A 21,089-nucleotide genomic window follows, 5' to 3' on the forward strand; every position below is an offset into this window, starting at 1 on the left:
GAGTTTTAAACGTGCAGACTGGCTGTCAGCTGCCTTGCAGCAGGCGGCTGATCCACATTTCCTGCCTGCCCCTTGGAAACTTTCCTGGCAATGGGAGTGCTTTAGGGAGCCATCCTGCGCAGATCCCCGCTATATTCCTGCCCCCTTCCCCACCCCCACCACCACCTCACTCTGGAGCCAGGAAAATTCTGCCTTAGACTTCTACTTATTTACAAGAGCCGATCTGAGATGGTGACTGACTCCAGCTCTAGCAATGAGTCGTACCAAATACAAATCTAGACACATACAGGTATTTGCTCAGCTTATGCATCAGAGAGCGCCGCGGTGGAAATTTAAAGCTGTTAGCTGCTTAGGGACCATTTTTAGCCCCTCAAAGCTGTCCCACCATTCAACTGGCTGATCTATCATCCAACTCCATAAGCTTTCAATATTTATCCACCTTTTGACATGACAGACATATAATCTATAATCATCTGTTTCACAAGCAGTATTTTTGCGGAAGGTAACTTAATTTTTAATGTCTTTTTGGACCATTTCCTGACTACGATTTATTGGGCCTTGTGTTACCAGATTTTTGGGCCCTGCCAAGGTCAGGGAGCAGGAGTCAGGACCCAGCAAGGCCATCCACCCCATGAGGCAGGCAGCCAGTTAGGCCGGTTAAGATCCTTGTTAACAATAGTTAAAGGACTGGGTTTTTCAAGTCAGCTTCCAGCTTCCCCTAGGTGATGAGGGCAATGCAGCTGCCTGGAGGTGGGAACCCAGCAGCAGGCCTGGGGGAGCCAGCACACCAGACAGGCCTACAGGCCCTCCCTGCCTGCCTGGGTGTGGATGCAGCCATAGACCCCACTAGAGCGATTTCATCCCCCACCAACAATGGTAGCCCGACTGCTTTTTCTATTTTTTATTTGAATTTTTTAAATAAAAGTTGCTAAGAGGGTACTGTGGAAGCACCCCCTCAGTTACTTACCCCTCACAGCCGCCCACTGCTTCTCTCAAACCGAAAGGCCTCTGACTGGCCCTCCAGCTTTGGGAGCCCTTTTTTGCTGCCTTTGATTAGACAGGGAACCTGTCTCCGTGTTAAAATCCCAACAAGTGACTGTGTTCCCTCGGCGGGGGCATTGTTCAGACCCTGGAAACAGACCCGAATCCTGTTTCCAGCACCCCCCAAAGAAAAATTCAGCCACAGGGTACCATTGAATACTGGGTGTAACATAGCTCTAGTATTCAATTTGGGTTCATGCTTTGATTGCAATTTCTTCAAACTGCCAATAAATTCAGGGATGTGTACAGTCTCATTAATTCACTTTTCATTCAGTGATTCAACCTACGCAGGAACATGGAGGCGTAAACAAGACATTAGTTCAATGTTGTCAGTGCCTGTCATGTAGTGTAATGACCCTGGTTCAGAATCTTGGTTTTAAAATGATAATCACACCCTTCACTAACTGTTGCATAGCAGGAGTGTGTCCCTTACTCCCCAAATTCTACAGATTACACGGAATCTACTTTATTGATGTAAATCTGGTTTTAAGAAATGAATTGTATCCCATATCGCGATAGGACTGATCATTTATTTATTCTTAATCTGTGATAGAGAAATAAATGTATAAATCATAAAATCATACAGCCCAGGAGAAGGCCATTTGGTCCATTATGCCTGTGCTGGCTCTCTCAATCCCACCATTAGCCTATTAATCCCACTCCCCTATTTTTAAGTGTGATTCCAATTCACTTTTGAAAACATCCTGATCGGAGGTCTATAAATAACATGAACTGAACTTGAAAATTGCTGAATCTAGTCAAAACGTTTAACTGCAATGAACTTCAGTGTGTTGTGGTAGGTCCATTTTTGACCCTCATTCATTTTATTTCAACATTTTAGTGTTTCGCTTGTCTCCATTGATAGTTCAATGGTTCAATGCATGGAGCAAAGTGGTACTGGGTCACGCAGATCAGAAAAGCCCCATGTTCTATCCTCACCCCATGCTGATCTCACGTGGGAAAGTAGTCGGGTCACAGGACCTCTAGGTTACCCAGGGAGATAAAAGTCAGCCAGAGTTCCAGTGATCCCTGTTGTAAAGTGCGCACGTTGGAATCATTCAGTATGGATTGAATCACGCATGGCTGGCCTCTTGTACTTGATGAAGGGCGACTCAGTTAATATACTAAGCTATATCCACGTATACAAACTTCATCTCCCCAATTCTCAATTGGCATTACAGTTGTTCATTTTGTTTTTAATCAATACAAATGAGTTGGATTTTGGGTTGGAATTGGTTGTTTGAGAAATTCCTTGAATGCAACAAACTGTCACAGGTCCAGTTGAACTGACAACTTGAGTTACTCATCAATTGCTTTCCTGCTCCTCCCAACCACCCCCCACCCCACTTCCTGACAACAACACACCCTCTGCAAAGTATGGTCCTCTGTAAGATATAACTAATTGGGACAATGTTCGTGTAAGGAGTTTATTTTGGATGACATATCACACTATTGCAGAAGAGGCTGCACATTTCGCTAGCTCATAAAATAAAAGGACTAAACCTGCTGATTCCTGTAATGAAGGGGTTGGGCTTATACTCATTGATGTTTAGAAGAATGAGAGGTGATCTTATTGAGATCCTGAGAGGACTTGACAGGATGGATGCTGAGAGGATGTAGGCTCTGCAGAATCCTCCCCTTGGAGAGCACCGACCTCCTCAGACAGATTTCTGCTTTTGGTCCGCAGTTTTTTTCCTTTTCTCCTCTCTTTTTCTTTCCCTTCTTGGTACTTTGGGGGATGGTTGCTGGCTGCTCTTACTTGAAAGAATGAAGCTCGTTCAGCTCCTGTGAAGATTTGTACAGCTATAGTGGGCCTACAAACTTCTACTGCTGCAAGGAGTGAAGTGTGAAGCAATGCCTCATCCACGGATGAATCAGATGGATGAAGAGAAGGACGAAGAATATTCTAAAGAAAAAGTAATGATTGTCCTGCTAATACTGTAGGAATTTACTTTTCTGTAGGCAGTGGTTCACCTTGCACACTCTCTTCAGTCTGAGTTTGCTCCTCAGCTGGCCTGAACATCTCTGAAACTTCATCAGAATGTACACTGTCTCCAAAAAGTAAAGCAAGGTTCAGGATCACCTTCTGCGACGAATCATCAACATCAGTGGCATCTTGGTTATTGTCCTCTTCCACTCTTTCCCAAAAGAGCAAATTAAGGTCTAGAATGTCGTCTTGTGGCTGGTCATCTTCATCCTTGGTGCACCTGTCTCCAACTGCATCTAGCCTCACTTCATAGAGAAATAAAAGATCTACAATCTCCTCCATGGTCATAGGGATGGAGTTTTGGTTATGAAGACTGATTCACAGCATTTTCTCAAGTTGAGTTTCTCTAATGGAGGTTCCCTCAACAGATTTCGCCTCCTGTCTGGTAAATACAGATTTCCTGGAATGGCAGATCACTTTAAAATGGCCTAACTTGCCACACCCATGACACTGCGCAATTCGGGCGGCGCATTCTTCTACCTGTGGACATCCTTCCCGTCACAGAGGGGACATCGGAAACTGGGGGTTGGCGCCCTTTCAGGGTGTTCCCTGGTTCCTGTACTTTCAGTTTTACAACCCACAAATTGAACAACTTCGTCGGGCTGTTCTTGGGAAATTTCCCTCGCATCTCTGACAAAAGCCTTATTCTGCCTCTGCTCTCCAGCCTGACTGGCCAATTGTACAGCTTTGCTTAAATTTAAATCCTCCCTAGATTGTAAGAAGTCAGAAAGATTCTCATCTAAAACACCAATGACTGTTCTTCTCTGACCAGGTCATCTTTTAGCATTCCATACTCTCAATTTTCGACGAGCTGCTACAATTCATTGATGAATGAGTCCATCCCCCCATCCTGTTTGTCACTGCGGCAATTAAATTTCGCCCCCTCTATGACAATATTTTTATGAAGACTGAAGTATAAGTCCAAGATTCCAATGACATCCTCTTCGTTCATCCCCTGTCTGGCCCACACATTGTCTGCTATGCTCCCAACAGTGTATAACAAAGTGTTGAATTGATGTTTGTTCTCTTTACTCACAAGACCTGAAGTATTGTGGTAACGGGGTAAAACATCTTCACCAATTTTTCCTTTGCCTACAATTTGAAAGGAAAGGGGAAAAGACATAGCCATTTCTCACCCTAGGTTTGAGTTCTCTTTCCCATGCTGGTAGTCTTGCCAGTCGTTGGACTGCCCTTGTTGTTTTGTCATCTCCAGCGTGGTTGCAGGATTGGCTTTGAAGTCCTTCACCCACTGCTCTGCTCCTGGGTTTCTCTTTGGGCTTCTCCTGCCACTTTCAATGGTTTCTCTGCATATGTAGTCACTGCTGCCACCCTCTGTTATCATGGGTTTGTCTCGGGTTTCGTTCGCTTTTTGCTCTAGAAGAGACCTTGCTGGAGGCAATGGTCTTTTGTTCAAAAACATTTATTTGCACGCTAACTATTTACAAAGGCGAAATAAGACCAAGACATAGCTCAAGCTACGCTCTAAGATGCTTCTCTGTCATCTTCTCTCAGTGAGTGACATCACTGTGACATAGCTCCTTAAGCATATGCTCAGTAGCTATCATTAGAGTTAACCCTTTACCGTGGGAGAGTCTAGAACTAGGGGACACAGTTTAAAAGTAAGGGGTCTCCCATTTAAGACTGAGATAAGGAGATTTTTTTTCTCTCAGAGAGTTGTAAGCCTGTGGCCTTCTCTTCCACAGAAAGCAGTGGAGGCCGGGTCATTGAATATACCCACAACTGGGTCAGACGGATTTTCGATCGACAAGGGAATTGAGGATTATAGTGGGGGAGGCAGGAAAGTGGAGTTGAGATCACAATCGTATCAGCCATGATCTTACTGAATGGCGGAGCAGGCTAAGGGGCCGAGTGGCCCACTCCTGCTCCAATCTCTTGTGTGTTCTTGTGACTCCACCTCGAGGTCCCAGTTCTTTGAAATATTTTATGTATGGGTGAGCTAATATCCATATTCTCTTAATTTACTACCAGTGGTCTCCTTATTTAAGGAAGGGTATAAATGCATTAGAAGCAGTTCAGAGAAGGTTTACTAGACTAATACCAGGAATGGGTGGGTTGTCTTATGAGGAAAGGTTGGAAAGGTTAGACTTGTATCCACTGGAGTTTAGCAGCAGGCAACTTGATTCAAACATATAAGATCCTGAGGGATCTTGACAGAGTGGATGTGGAGAGGATGTTTCCTCTTGTGGGAGAATCTAGAGCTAGGGGTCACTGTTTAAAAATAAGGGGTCGCTCATTTAACACAGAGATGAGGAGAATTTTTTTTCTCTCAGAGGGTTGTGAGTCTTTGGAACTCTCTTCCTCAAACAGTGGTGGAAACAGAGTCTTTGAATAACTTTAAGGCAGATTTAGATAGATTCTTGATAAGCAAGGGGGTGAAAGGTTATTGGGGGTAGGCAGGAGCGTGGGGTTGAGGTTACAATCAGATCAGCCATGATCATATTGAATGGAGGAACAGGCTCGAGGGGCTGAGTGGCCTACTCCAGCTCCTAATTTGTATGTTCATAAGGATTAAAAGGCTGCATTTTGCCTGTGATAAATCTTGAACTGATGTTAGTGCGCTGTGATGCTGAAATTGTCCATTTTTGACTTCCATTGTGTTGTGTCTTACTCAAAAACAGAAATCTACCAATCATCCCCCAATTTTCCTTCACAATAAATTGTATTGAGGCCTCTGAGCAGAAGCATGAAAGACAGTAAAGAAATACAATGAGAGCCAATTAGGTCTACTCCACGTGTGTCTACTCCAGTGCCCCGACAGCATAGCATCTGCCTATCTGGAAACTGTGTAGGATAGCTGCAGGCATTACTCTTCAATACCTCCGGTGGTAAGCTGCAGCTTCTATGGAGTTTCCCACTTAAGCAGCGACAAAACCCATCACACTTGTTCAGATCACTGATGGACATAAATCGCATCTGATACCACGACTTGAACACAAATGCCGAGATTGCTCTCAACCTTTCAATCGGAAACTAGCAACTCACCAAGGCTTCTTCAAGAGCACCTTCCAAACCCGTGATCTCTACTGCCCAGAAGGACAAGGGCAGCAGATGCATGGGAACACCACTACCTGGTAGTTCCCCTCTAAGCCACTCACTTGGAAATATGTCGCCGTTCCTTCATTGTCGCTGGGTCAAAATCCTGGGACTCCCTCCCTAACAGCACTGTGGGTGTACCTACACCATATGGACTGCAGCGGTTCGAGAAGGCAGCTCACCACCACCTTCTCAACGGGCAATTAGGGATGGGCAAGAAATGCTGATCTAGCTAGTGACACCCACATCCCGTGAATGAATTTTTAAAAATGGAGGACTTCTGTTTTGGAGCCAATATAGTTAAAATGGTGAAGGCACCCATCCGCTAATTTAACCTGACCTTGCAGAACGCGATGTTATCTTCCCAGCTGACTTAAGACTCTGGGTGTTTCTAATTGATAGAGTCAGTGTCTTATAATGACCCAGTGAATGCCAACCACTTTTTTTACAGACAACTTAGAACTCATAGGTTCATAGAAGACTCATAGAATCTTGCAACACCAGAAGGTGACATTTGACCCATCATCGCTGTGCTGGCTCTTTGAAAGAGCTATCCAATTAGTCGCACACCCCTGCACCTGCCCCATAGCCCTGCAAGTCTTTCCTTAGAGCAGAGGAGACTAGAAGGGAGATTGAATTGAGGTGCCCAAAACCATGAAGGGATTTGGTAGGATAAATAATGAGAAACTGTCTCCAGTGGCAGACCGGTCGGAAACTAGACACAGATAAAGCAAATGGCAAAGGAACCAGAGGCGAGATGAGGAGAAAATATTTAGGTGTTGTGTTGTTATGATCTCAAATGCACTCCCTGAAAGGGTGGAAGAGGATTCAATAAGAACTTTCAGGCAATGCATTCCAGATCATGAGAACTTAACAGATGACTATTTCAAGAAGTAATATGCATTTGGTGCCCTCTTAACCTGGGAAGTTCTATGCATGGTTGTTTGCACAATGGCAGTCAATGGATTATATATTTAAGGAACCTGAAAAATTAGCTTGTGATACTGAACTGCTGAAATATTTTTCCTCAGCATTGCTTGTTAGTCTAAATGCATGCAACTGCTCAACTTCTGGCTTCCTTTTAGTCCCATGCTCCAGATCTTTGGCCACCTGGTGTGGAGGGGAGTGGACAGATCAGGAGACCCTCCTGTGGGACTGCTCCCTGCGCCTGACCAAGGCGGTCATCAACAGGTGCCGGCAGTGGGCAGTCGAGGGGGTTGTTCAGCCCGACTGCTTGCCCCTCTTCTGCAGCTATGCCTGCACCTGATTGTCCCAGGAGAGGGAGGTGTCCACCGGCACACTTCAGGCCTTCTGAAACCGGTGGACACCTGAGGACTGGAGCACATCGACATCCACGGGAATATTATTTTAATCTGATCAACTAAATTCCCTTTAAAGATTTTTATTTTTTTTGTTACAGTAAATCTGTGGTGACTGGATCAGAAGGGGAGCTTAGTGCTTCGTTACTGGCAACATTCTGATCGGATCAAAATAGTGGGGAAAAGTCCTGTGAAAGGGAAAGAACTGATATTTATTGTACTGTTGATTGTAAATATCTCAACTCATCAGGTCAGCTGTGCAACATTACAAATTCTCTCTTCATCCCATGGCTATTCTAACTCTACCCAATTACAGCATACACGTTTCGAGTCAATTAAACACTAAGATAAAAGCAAACAAACTGCGGATGCTGGAAATCGAAAACAAAAACAAAAATACCTGGAAAAACTCAGCAGGTCTGGCAGCATCTGTGGAAGGGAGGACAGTTAACGTTTCGAGTCAATTAAACACTAAGATAAAAGCAAAAAACTGCGGATGCTGGAAATCGAAAACAAAAACAAAAATACCTGGAAAAACTCTAACTTGTTCAATGGTGCCATCTTGTGGTTATATGAGCCTATCTTTTGGAGAGAAGCTCACTTGTCTCTGTAGCTGTTCAACATATAAAGAAAGTTAAAGAGTGTTTCCAGGACTGTCACTGACCTCATCTCCTCTGGAGATCTTCCTCCCACAGCTTCCAACCTGATAGTCGCCCAACCTCAGACGGCCCGCTTCTACCTCCTACCCAAAATCCACAAACAGAACTGTCCCGGCAGACCGATCGTGTCAGCCTGTTCCTGCCCCACGGAACTCATTTCTCATTATCTTGACTCCCTTCTCTCTCCCCTTGTCCAGTCCCTTCCCACCTACATCCGTGATCCCTCTGACACCTTACGTCACATCAACAATTTCCAGTTCCCTGGCACCAACCGCTTCCTCTTCACCATGGACGTCCAATCCCTCTACACCTCCATCCCCCACCAGGATGGTCTGAGGGCCCTTAGCTTCTTCCTTGAACAGAGGCCCCAACAATCCCCATCCACCACTACTCTCCTCCGTCTGGCTGAACTTGTTCTCACACTGAACAATTTCTACTTTAACTCCTCTCACTTCCTCCAAATAAAAGGTGTGGCTATGGGTACCCGCATGGGCCCCAGCTATGCCTGTCTCTTTATGGGGTATGTGGAACATTCCTTGTTCCAGTCCTACTCTGGCCCCCTCCCACAACTCTTTCTCCGGTACATCGATGATTACTTCGGTGCGGCTTCATGCTCTCGTCTGGACCTGGAAAAATTTATTAATTTTGCTTCCAATCTCCACCCCTCCATCATTTTCACATGGTCCATCTCTGACACTTCCCTTCCCTTCCTCGACCTCTCTGTCTCAATTTCTGATGATAGACTGTCCACCAATATCCATTACAAGCCTACCGACTCCCACAGCTACCTCAACTACAGCTCCTCACACCCCGCTTCCTGTAAGGACTCCATCCCATTCTCTCAGTTCCTTCGCCTCCGTCGCATCTGTTCTGATGACGCTACCTTCAAAAACAGTTCCTCTGACATGTCCTCCTTCTTCCTTAACCGAGGTTTTTCACCCACGGTCGTTGACAGGGCCCTCAACCGTGTCCGGCCCATCTCCCGCACATCTGCCCTCGCGCCTTCTCCTCCCCCCCAGAAACATGATAGGGTCCCCCTTGTCCTCACTTATCACCCCACCAGCCTCCGCATTCAAAGGATCATCCTCCGCCATTTCCGGCAACTCCAGCATGATGCCACCACCAAACACATCTTCCCTTTACCCCCCCTGGCGGCATTCCGTAGGGATCGTTCCCTCCGGGACACCCTGGTCCACTCCTCCATCACCCCCTACTCCTCAACCCCCACCTATGACACCTCCCCATGCCCACGCAGAAGATGCAACACCTGCCCCTTCACTTCCTCTCTCCTCATCGTCCAAGGGCCCAAACACTCCTTTCAAGTGAAGCAGCATTTCACTTGCATTTCCCCTAACTTAGTCTACTGCATTCGTTGCTCCCAACGCGGTCTCCTCTACATTGGAGAGACTAAACGCAAACTGGGCGACCGCTTTGCAGAACACCTGCGATCTGTCCACAAGAAAGACCCAAACCTCCCTGTCGCTTGCCATTTTAACACTCCACCCTGCTCTCTTGCCCACATGTCTGTCCTTGGCTTGCTGCATTGTTCCAGTGAAGCCCAACGCATACTGGAGGAACAGCACCTCATCTTCCGACTAGGCACTTTACAGCCTTCTGTGCTGAATATTGAATTCAACAACTTTAGATCTTAAACTCCCTCCCCCCATCCCCACCCCGTTTCTTCCCCCTCCCTTTTGGTTTTTTCAATAATTTATATAGATTTTTCTTTTCCCACCTATTTCCATTATTTTTAAATCTACAACTGTAATACCTTGTCAGCCTTTCCACTCCACCCCCACTAGAGCAGTACCTTGAGTGTCCTGCCATCCATTCTTAATTAGCACATTTTCTTAGATAATATCACCACCTTCAACACGTCTTTGTTCCTTTTGTCTGTGACATCTTTTGATTATCTGCTCCTATCACTGCTTGCTTGTCCCTACAACCACCCCCCCCACCAACTTCTCTCCCCGCGCGCCGCCCCCCCCCCAACCACCACACCCCACCTTAAACCAGCTTATATTTCACCCCTCTCCTAACTATACTCAGTTCTGCTGAAGGGTCATGAGGACTCGAAACGTCAACTCTTTTCTTCTCCGCCAATGCTGCCAGACCTGTTGAGTTTTTCCAGGTAATTCTGTTTTTGTTTTGGATTTCCAGCATCCGCAGTAGCTTTTTGTTTTTTGTTTTTATATAAAGAAAGTCTTGGTTTTATATAGTGTCTTATGTGACCTCAGGGTATCCCAAAGCATTTTACAATCAGCAAAGTGCTTTTTGAAGCCTAGTCACTGTAGGAAGTGTGGCACAAAATATAGAAAATGTGGCAGCCAATTTGTGCACAGCAAGCTCCTGGAATGTGATAATGGGCAGATAATTTGTTTCTTGTGCTGTTAGTTGAGGGATAAGTATTGACCAGGATACATGGGTGAAATCCTTTGCCTGTCTTTGAAACCTGCACTTCACTGTGGCACAGCTATGTCTTAGCTGGTACTACACTTGCCTCTGAGTCACAAGGTTCTGGGTTTAAGTCCCATTCCAGGGCTTGATCTACATTCTGAGAGAGCACTGCACTGTTGAAGATGCTATCTTTCAGATGAGACATTAAACTGAGGCCCTGCCTGCTTTCTCGGGTGGATGTAAAAGATCCACTATTTTGAAGAGAGCAGGGGAGTTTTCCCTGGTGTCCTGGTCAATATTTGTCCCTCAATCAACATCACAAAACAAAGTGGATTATCTAGTCATTATTAAGTTGCTGTTTGTGGGAGCTTGCTGCGTACAAATTAGCTGCCACATTTCCTATGTTACAGCAATGTCTACACTTCAAAAATACTTCATTGGCTGTAAAGCGCTTGGAGACGTCCAGTGGTCACCATAGAAATGCAAGCCTAACTATTTTTTTGAGAGGGTAGATGGGGCCTTGCTCTGATGTCTCATGGGAAAGTACCTTTAAGTACCTTTAAGATCACAACACTTGCCCAGTACCACAGTGAAGTATCAGTTTAGTTATGTGCTCAAAGCTGTGGACTGAGATTCGTATCCACAACCCTTTTGACTCCAACAAATGCTACCAACTGAGCATATTCAAGTATTTCGACTGGAATCAGCAAGGATGCTGAACATTAATATTGCCTGCAAAAGTCGTGAATTTTCCAGTTTCATATGCAAAAGCCTATTTGATAAATCATTTGCAAAGTGAAGTTACTTCAACCCCCTGTTGTAAGTTACAGAAATGCACAAGAATTAAATCTTACCATAACCGTTGTGTGTTACTTTTAACAAAATTGCAATCGTGTCGTTTGCAAAGAAAGGGCGAAACTTTCAACTTCGCTGAAGGCATAAAACAGATGGTGGTGGATCATGTCTGCTAATCATACACAGAGTCCAATTTTCCTTCTAGTTGTCAGCCGGGCTACAGACCATTTTACACCCCTGCCAAGGTTTACAATTCTGTGAGGAACATATCAAGGAAAGTTACTGACTAATCCGGATTACGTTACAATGACCGTAGACTGACCCTTTTTTTTTTCTGTTTATATCCAGATATGTGAAAGGATACCCTCCCAACTCTCCCTATATTGGAAGTTCTCCAACTCTCTGCCACCTTCGACCTGTGAAGGCTCCATTCTGCTGTCTCAGGTTAGACAAGGTAAGAAACTCATAGCCTCAATATGCACTTGGCAGACGGTGGTGTAGTGGTATTATCACTGGACCAGTAATCTGGAAACCCAGGGGTAATGCTCTGCGAACCTGGGTTCAAGTCCCACCACGGCAGATGATGGAATTTGAATCCAATAAAAAACCTGGAATTAAAAGTCTAATGATGACTGTGAAACCACTGCTGATTGTTGTAAAAACCCATCTGGTTCACTCACGTCCTTTAGGGAAGGAAATCTGCTGTCCTGACCTGGTCTGGCCTACCTGTGACTCACAGCAATGTGGTTGACTCTTAAATGCCCTCTGAACAAAGGGCAATTGGGGATGGGCAATAAATGCTGGTCCAGCCAGTGACACCCACATCCTGTGAATGAATATAAAAAAAAGATAGCAGGGCACAAAAGACAGAAATTGCTGCAGAATAATTAGAGGGTAGGAGTTTACTCTGGTGACATTATCATAGGCACGTTGTCCAGGATTATGGTGGCACTTAACTTTTTGGGGTGTTTCCTCTTTCTCGATCCAGATCAAACAGACAGATAAACAGCCACTTCTTCGTTTGAAAATTGTAGGTCTGTTGGTCTCTGTGACAAACCCAAACACAATAATGGCCAATAATTTGATGTATCATAAAATGTATTGGATGGAAATGGGTCATATAACCCAAATGGTCTCTGGCTGTGTTTATGTTCCACACAGGCCTCCTCACACCTTACTCATTTAATCTCAACACATGCTTCTATTTTCTTCTCTCTCATGTACTCATCCAACTTCCATTTCAAGACAGCACCCAGAGAAATAGAATAATAAGCAAGGAAGTCATTTTAAATTAGTACTGAATTAGTTAGGCTACGCTTGGGGTAATGTTCAACCCTCAATTATAGGAAGGATATTAAAGCAATGGAAAAAGTATAGATTGATTCAGTCGGCATTAGCAGGGGTGGGTACTTTGATTTTCCCTTGGAACTGTAGTTGGGAGGGTGGGGAGTCTGGTGGTCAGGGGGTGTGGTCAGTGGGGGGGAGAAGGGAAGACAGTCAGGGTGTCTTGTGGGGAGCTGTTGGGGGATGGTGGGCAGGTAGTTGGGGGGTTCAGGGGAGTGGAGGGAACCCCGTGTGGGGCAGAGGGGGCAGTAAGGGGCTGGAGAATCGGGTGGTCGGTAGGGGTGGGGGGTGGTCAATGGGAGAGTCAGTGGTTGAGGGGGTGGTCAGTGCGACGGGAGGGAGGGCAGTCCGGGGTGTCATATGGGGGATGGAGGAGTAGTTGGGGGGTTCCTGTGGGGGGTTGGGTAAGTGGAGGGAATCCCATGGGGGGTAGTTAAGATTGTTGGAAGGAGTCCTGTGGGAGGTCGGGGGCAGTCGGGAGAGGGTGAGGGGTTATTGGGGGTGTGGGGTTTAGTCAGTGGGTCCAGTGTGAGGTTGTGGGGGAGTGGAAGGAGTTCCATGGGGGTCAGGGGTATTGTGGGGGCTGGGTTTGTGCAAGGGGTGGGGGGTAGTCACGGGGCGGGGGGCAGGTGGGGAGGGGATGGGGGGAAGGTGTTCCATGGGGGGCCGGGGAATGTCAGTAATATAGTTACCCAGAAGTCAGAAATGGTTTTAATTCTTCTAACCTTTTCTGGGTAACTATTACTGTAAGACAGTCGGAACCATCTGAAGTTTGCGATTTACATCTTACTTTTGGATGGTTTCCACTGCAGGGCACTTGCCCAACGGAAGTTTGAACTTCCTGTGCAATTGCCGTGCAATCCTTATCTGGGGCCTTCTGGTGTGGTGGAGGGGGTGTTGGGTTCCCCAGTGCATCTTTGGGGTGCCAGCCCTCCCCACCAGTTATGACCCCCCAGAGCTCGGAGGTTATGGGCCATTACTTTTGTCAATCCCCTACCATCAATACCAGAATTGACCAGAAACTGAACTGGACCAGCCATTTAAATACTGTGGCTACAAGAGCAGGTCAGAGGCTAGGAATCCTCCTGCAAGTAACTCACCTCCTGACTCCCCAAAACCTGTCCACAATCTACCAGACACAAGTCAGGAGTGTGATGGAATACTCTCCACTTGCCTGGATGAGTGCAGCTCCAGCAACACTCAAGAAGCTTGACACCGTCCAGGACAAAGCAGCCCGCTTGATTGGCACCACATCCACAAACATTCACTCCCTCCACCACCGACGCACAGTAGCAGCAGTGTGTACCATCTACAAGATGCACTGCAGAAACTCACCAAGGCTCCTTAGACAGCACCTTCCAAACCCATAATCTCTATCATCTGGAAGGACAAGGGCAGCAGACACATGGGAAACCCACCATCTGGAAGTTCCCCCCCCAAGCCACTCGCCATCCTGACTTGGAAATATATCGTCATTCCTTCACTGTCACTGGGTCAAAATCCTGGAACTCCCTCCCTAACAACACTGTGGGTGTACCTACACCACAGGGACTGCAGTGGTTCAGGAAGGCAGCTCACCACCACCTTCTCAAGGGAAGCTAGGGATGGGCAATAAATGCTGGCCTGGCCAGCGAAGCCCACATCCCGTGAATGAATAGGAAAAGAAAATTACAAGATGCTAAGAGTGCCCAGAATTTTTGGATTTTTCTTTCTTGCTATTTTGCTTTTCCTTCATTAAATGGCAGTAATTTTTTTTGAGGCAATTAAAGAGACACTGCAGCCTGAGAGTGAAGAGTCAAATATGATTGAAAGTAACCCGAGAGAGTCCAAAACTCCCTTCACTCCATCTGGCAAAAGCGGCAAACCTTTACCCATTCGCCTGCATTAGATTTATATCAGCTATGTCCCTCCTTGAGAACAAGTGAATAGTTATTCAACCAAAGTTATGTCCCATGTACACTTGTTCGAAACTTTTCTTGGAAACCATTCAATAGAATCAGAGGTGTCATGAAGAACAGTTCTTTGAAATCGCGAACATTCAAGATACATGAATGAGTAATCTTTAGTGAGGAATTGTGTGACAATTGTCACATTTCCAGATGGCGAGACTCTCTGCCCAGTTGCGGCATGACTAGGTTGTGGGGGAGATGTCTCTGATAGTCACAGAGTGCTGCTGCAGTAGACACTACAGAAAAAAGCACGTAGACTGTGAATGCAAACTTAATTGTGCAAAATATATTTTTCCGATTTAAAGGAAGAACTTGAATTTAGTTAGCACCTTTCAAATCACCCTAAGTGCTTTATAACCAAGATAAAAGCAAAATTCTGCGGATGCTGGAAATCTGAAATAAAAACAGAAAATGCTGGTAAAGCCCAGTAGGTCAGGCAGCCTCTGTGGAGAGAGAAACAGGGTTAGCGTTTCGGGTCCAATATGACTTTCCTTCAGAGCTTAAGAGTCTCTTTAGCTCTGAAGAAGTCATATTGGACTCGAAACGTTAACTCTGTTTCTCTCTCCGCAGATACTGCCAGGCCTGCTGAGTTTTACCAACATTTTCTGTTATAATTTCTTTATAGCCAATGCCCCTGAAAATGGACCTGAGATCTTTTACATCCACCTGAGGGCAGAGGGGTCTTAGTTTAACATTTCATCTGAAACATGTTTATCGCTATATTTTCCATTTTATTTGGCTCTGTCGTGTAAGTGAACCGTGCAAACTTATTAAAGGCCCTGTGATGGATTGTGCTTGGTACCTGCCTCATTTGTTTTATTGTTCTGTTAAGGGCTGTAGACACAACAGCTTTGAAGACGCAAAGGCCTATGGCTTCAAGAATAAACTGATCATTGTGTCCGTGGAGACAGCGGGCAATGGGCTGTACAATTTCATTGTTCCACTTCGGGCATACTACAGACCCAGAAAAGAATTGAACCCCATTGTGCTGCTGCTCGATAACCCGTGAGTGCGCTTTCATTGATTTATTTTCAGCCTAGCACACATAATTGAGGTCTTCTTCCCTTCAACGTAAACATACCAATCACACGCAAGGATTGATGAAATAATAATGTGGATTCTTTATTTGAAGTTAAGACTATATACAAATAGAGTTAACTGGGAGACTATGTATGGTACATCCGATCTCTGTTATTGCTGCTTGCAGACTGACTGCACTTCATGGAACTAATACATCACATCCTGTGTCGAGGTAGCAATGATTGACAATAGTTTGACATATGTGCCCTTAAAGGTGTATGCACATCATATCACATCAGTGCTGCTGCTATATAACCCGTGTGTGCACTTTCATTTATTTATTTTCAGCCTCACACATGTAACATGTTTGCCAATCTGATGGAATGTCATCACAAAGACTTTGGGTGTTTGCATATGCACCATCCTTGCAGCAGTGACAATTCTCCCGATCGGAACAATACACAATCAATGCATTGATTAGCAGCTAGTTAACAATAATAGTATATTTCCAACAGTATATTTTCTGTTATCATTGTTGTGGGTCGTAGCTTCAGTTGTCCTTGGGTAGGATTGATAGACACTGCTGGAGGCAAGGTAAATTTTAACTTTTATTAAACATTCTTCTAACTATATGCTGTACAAGGCTTAGCACGAGGCTTCACATAGAACTATCTCTCAGCATACCATCATGTGATCTCCCATCATTGATAATGTAGACTGCCTATTTACATATGTAACATTAACTCTTTACACTACATACTTAGGTCATGATTGTTAACAATGCTATTGGATCTGATAATATTGCTGACTACTTGTCACAACATCCAGACCCAATGAATGTCACCAATTATTATTTGGAGAAAGGTGTGTGATTCATTTCATTTTTTTGGCAATAGTTGACATCAAGCAAGCTATTTTCAAAAAAGAATCTTGCCCTGTAAACAGACAGATGGACAAGTTGAAAGCAAATTATCAGCAACTAACTCCCATTTAACCTCCACTGAGGATGATACCATTCTACCAGAAACTATCCTTCGTTAAGAAAGTATTGGCATTACCAGAATCTCTGCATATCATGGAGATGCACACAATATTTGTTTTAATGGTTTTGAACTAGATAATGCATCTATTAATAATCAGAATCACTCACCTCTTACTTCCATTCCCTCTTTCAAGAACGAGAAATGTCGTCATATTTTGATGAACTGTCTAGTTTAAAAGTTGTGCATGCCTTGTTTTTAGAAGTCGAATTGCTGGTTTTGTTTTGTAAAAGGTATGTGGTTAACTTATCTCATTTAAAAAAAAAAAAAAATTTTTTTTATTCATTCGTGGGATGTGGGCTTCGCTGGCTGGGCCAGCATTTATTGCCCATCCCTAGTTGCCCTTGAGAAGGTGGTGATGAGCTGCCTTCTTGAACTGCTGCAGTCCATGTGGTGTAGGTACATCCACAGTGCAGTTAGGGAGAGAGTTCTCAATTGAAGGGAGGGAGGTATTATACTACTTCAAACTGGAAGGAAAACTGAGAAGTTTCCCCTGGAAAAATTCCCTTGTTGTCATTATAAGATTCAAACACCATTCCTACAAGTAAATAATTAGTGGGTAGAATTCTATGGGCCTCTCCTGGTAGGTTTGCAGGCAGGGAGGCCCATAAAATTCCCCAGTGACCTTCCCACCGCCTGCCCCTGACCTACCCACAATTTTACAGGGGCCGGATGAGGCCTCAGGCCCACCCGCTCCCCAATCGAGGCCCTCAAGTGGCCAATGAATGGCCAGTTAAGGGCCACTTCCCGCCGGGCCTCAATTTTGAGGCCAGTAGGTGGAGGTCAGAGACAGGGGCAAGCCTGGCAGGTCACTCTGCATGTGCCTCAGGCAGGAAAGGTAGAGGCGGGTGGCACCTCCATCACTGGCCCCTTTCCAGATCAGAAGCCCCCCCCCCCGAGGTCTGCCCTGCCTAACCCCCTTCCCTGGGTGCTCTTTCACCACCTGGCTTTACCATCAAGAAGCCCACCCCACTCTCTTGCCCACCCTTCCCCTCGCCCCCCAACCCCCTCCCCTGGGTGCTCTTTCACCACCTGGCTTTACCATCAGGAAGCCCATCACCCCTCTTGCCCACCCTTCTCCTAGCCTCCCCTTCCCTCCCTGCCACAAGACCTGGGACTTCAGCGCTGCCAGCCAATCAGTTTGGCTGGCTGCTCTCTGAGGCAGACGTCCTCCCGAGTGAGGGCCAAATGTCCCACCTCCAGCAAATCAATACCCCAGCGAGTGTTAAATGGCTGTGGGGCAGCCAACACTCTTTGGGTGGCAGGATCAGAAACCCTGGCACCCACTAAATTCTGCCCATTCTATATAAAATTGCACATGAGGTGCGTCGTTGCTGAAAATAGAGCAGACCAATTTTCAAAAGTAAAGGCAGCGTCATCCACATTTGTGTATTTAAAAACCTGGAACAAGAGATGATCATTCCAGCTTCTTGCATTTTGGGTCTTTCCGCCATTCTTCCTCTCAACGTTTTTTGCCTCTCTTAGATCACTCTCCTCAGTAAATCTCACCTGCCTATATTCTCGAGCACATTTTCGCATACCCTGATATCTAGATAAGCTTTCAGTAACATGCCCAGGGTGACAAACAGAAAACTCAATTGTTCGTTTAGTTTTAAGCAATTGGAGCTATCTTATGCCCTCCCTCCAGTCTTTAGCGAGTGACAAAGGATGACATTGTTAAGCTGTTACTTAGAAATTCTATGACACTGGAAGACTGAGTGTACGCTTGGGTTAGTACTTTATTGCCTAGTCACATTAGGACTGAGCTTTGAACAAAGAAGATTAATAGTACAGACAATGCAACTCGGAACTCTCCCCTTCCTGCTCTCCCCACCCCTCCCCCCCAACCCCCAACAGATCCAAACCCAGCAACTAGACATGAAGGAGCAAAGTTGTTGCAGGACAAACCCTAATCCTTCAAGGTTCACTCTGAAAAAAACAGTTTCTGTCACTAGTGGTTTTCCTATTTAACCACATCCCCAACTATCACCAGCTTTGTCTTCGAGAATGAAATGTGTTGATCTCGACTCAGGATTATGATAGTTTATATTTCTACGTGCAGATACTCAATAACGTTTTAATTAGATGAATAGAGTGTTTTTTATGCAATGTAATACTTGCTTTATATAAGTTGTGATGTGTTTTACAGGCCAGATAACCATTTTCTAGAGGCAATCAGCTGTTTTCCAATGGTTTATTTCATGGTGGGAAGCATTGACAAGTAAGTATCAATGCATTGTACCAATCAAAAGCCAGAATTCAATTGTCTGATTAAACTTGCACTGATTTGGATACACCCTCCAAGCATGAAGGCAGCAGAGCCCCCAACATGCTCTGCATGTTATAGTTGGCTGCAAGTTTAATTTTGGACCCTCCCTTGACTAATTCTCTTATCTCAGCATGTTTGACACCAGAACATTAGGAAATCAGATGTTTTTTCTGACCATTCCAGCAGTTTCATGATGGCCATGGACACTAGTTTTTACACTTGGCTTATTTAACTAATTGAATTAAATTTCCACAATGGTCGTGGTGGGATTTGAACTCATGTCTCCAGGTCATTAGCTCAGCCCCCTGGACCACTGGTCCAAGCAATGTCAACCAGATTTCTATTAGAAAGTGAGTCAGTTTTGCACATCATCCATCAAGTTTCTGGGTGACTTTGGGTAATTCCTGGAACGAGGTCAACAGCTGGCCATGTGTTTGGAGATGGTCCATGGAACAAGAAAGGTGAGAAGATACCTTAAGAGGAAAACTTCCCCCACTGGGTATATTTCCCTTCTATATATTAGTTGTAGTTGATATATTTGATAATCTGAATTAACAACTTGACTTTTATTACACTGACAACCAATTTAAATTTGTCAGCCGTGCTCTCAGTATGGTGCATTTGCGTGTACTGGAAACTATATATATATTAATACACAGAATCCTGTTCTTTGCAGACAGAAAGAACATGTACACACATTGTGCCTGTTTCAGCTAAACAAAATAAGTGACAGCCACCCACAGGGCATTGCCTTGACCAATCAGAGTCAAGCTGCCAGGTTTAAATTTAAAACAATGCATGGCAGTTAACTGTCAGTCACCATCAGTGGTGCATTCTCCATGCAATGCCACTTGCCAACCAATCAGCACTCTCTTCACATACAGTATAAGTTGTTGTCTTTCTCCTTACATTGGCATTCTTGTTAGTACCCTGATGAGTGCAAGATGAAAAGCTCAGACATGTCTTTTTTTTCAGCAATACTTTTATTAGAAGAATCCATCTCCAAATTACTTTGCACTATTGATTGGACCACTATTTGTTTAACCGCTGGGATCTGAGTTCACTTCTAACACATATCAATGTCAGGAAGGTTTCTTCCTTTCCCAGCTAGTTGGGCCTATATTAAAATGAGCTTGGACATTCTCAGCCCAGCTGCTAATGAATGCAAAACTCAAACCTAATTGGCACTTATGTGGCAGTGCCACACAGAGACCATAAGGATGCCTATTGTGGGTAATAAAAGATTCACGCTGATGCTGTATGGAGTTAGGTCCCAGATCATACAATATCCCATGACTGGAGGGATAGTCTCAAGGGGCTAGGTGAGCTACTCCAGTTCCTATGCAATAAGGCTGAGCTTTACGTTGTATGAAACCCATGTTATACCTGGGCTGGGATACAATGGAGTGAACTAATGTTCCATTTTCATTCCACAGTATTGATCCTGGAAATCTGACTGTAACATAAAATGCATTTGAAATCATCCTCACTTCATTTTGTATCCATCAGTTTTTCAATGCTATCGTAGGTTGGATTTCCCTTGCCATTTTTAAGCAGATCAAGACCAAGGAGCAAGTCGTTCGAAAAACTAGAGCATTTAGTGAAGGGAAAGTATCACTTTTCTGACACTTCCACTGACAGGAAATGTTTTCTGAACGTTAATAGGTGGCAGACCCTAACTAAAATCAAAAGGAAAGCACATTGCCTCCTGAAGAGTGTACAAAGGCAATGCTATGAAATTTATGTTTCCACAGATTCCAAGTTAATTGTAGAATTAATCCAGACAAATAATTGAGTCGCATAATAAAAGGAACTTGCATCATCCCTGCGCTCACTGACCTACAATGGCTCCCGGCTAAACAACATCTTGATTTTAGAATTCTCATCCTTGTTTTCAAATCCCTCCAAAGGCTTTGCCCCTCTCTATCTCCGTAACCTCCTCCTGCCCCACAGCACTTTGAGATACCTGCACTCCTCTAATTCTGGTCTTTTGAGCAATCCTGATTTTAACCGCTCCACCATTGGTGGCCATACCTTCAGTTGGCTAGGCCTCAAGCACTGGAATACCCTCCTTCTCCAATTCTCTGCCTCACTTTCCTCCTTTAAGACACTCCGTAAAACCTAGCTCCTTGGCCAAGCTTTTGGTCATCTCGCCTAATATGTGGTTTATGTCATATTTTGTTTTGTAACGCTCCTGTGAAGGAGTTTTTAATTA

The 21,089-nt window shown here is 44.8% G+C and overlaps 1 protein-coding gene across 1 annotated transcript in view; it reads left to right on the forward strand.

Annotated features, from left to right (window-relative positions):
* The window catches only part of kcnt1b (potassium sodium-activated channel subfamily T member 1b), a 226,744-nt gene that overhangs the window by 174,999 nt on the left and 30,656 nt on the right, over positions 1-21,089 (forward strand). Inside the window, exons 19-21 of the mRNA XM_078551275.1 lie at positions 11,601-11,706; positions 15,378-15,550; positions 18,755-18,826. Coding sequence (XP_078407401.1) covers positions 11,601-11,706; positions 15,378-15,550; positions 18,755-18,826 — 351 coding nt within the window. The remainder of the gene's footprint in view (positions 1-11,600; positions 11,707-15,377; positions 15,551-18,754; positions 18,827-21,089) is intronic.

Source organism: Cetorhinus maximus, chromosome 10 (assembly GCF_964194155.1).
Source record: "Cetorhinus maximus chromosome 10, sCetMax3.hap1.1, whole genome shotgun sequence".
Classification (NCBI taxonomy): domain Eukaryota; kingdom Metazoa; phylum Chordata; class Chondrichthyes; order Lamniformes; family Cetorhinidae; genus Cetorhinus; species Cetorhinus maximus.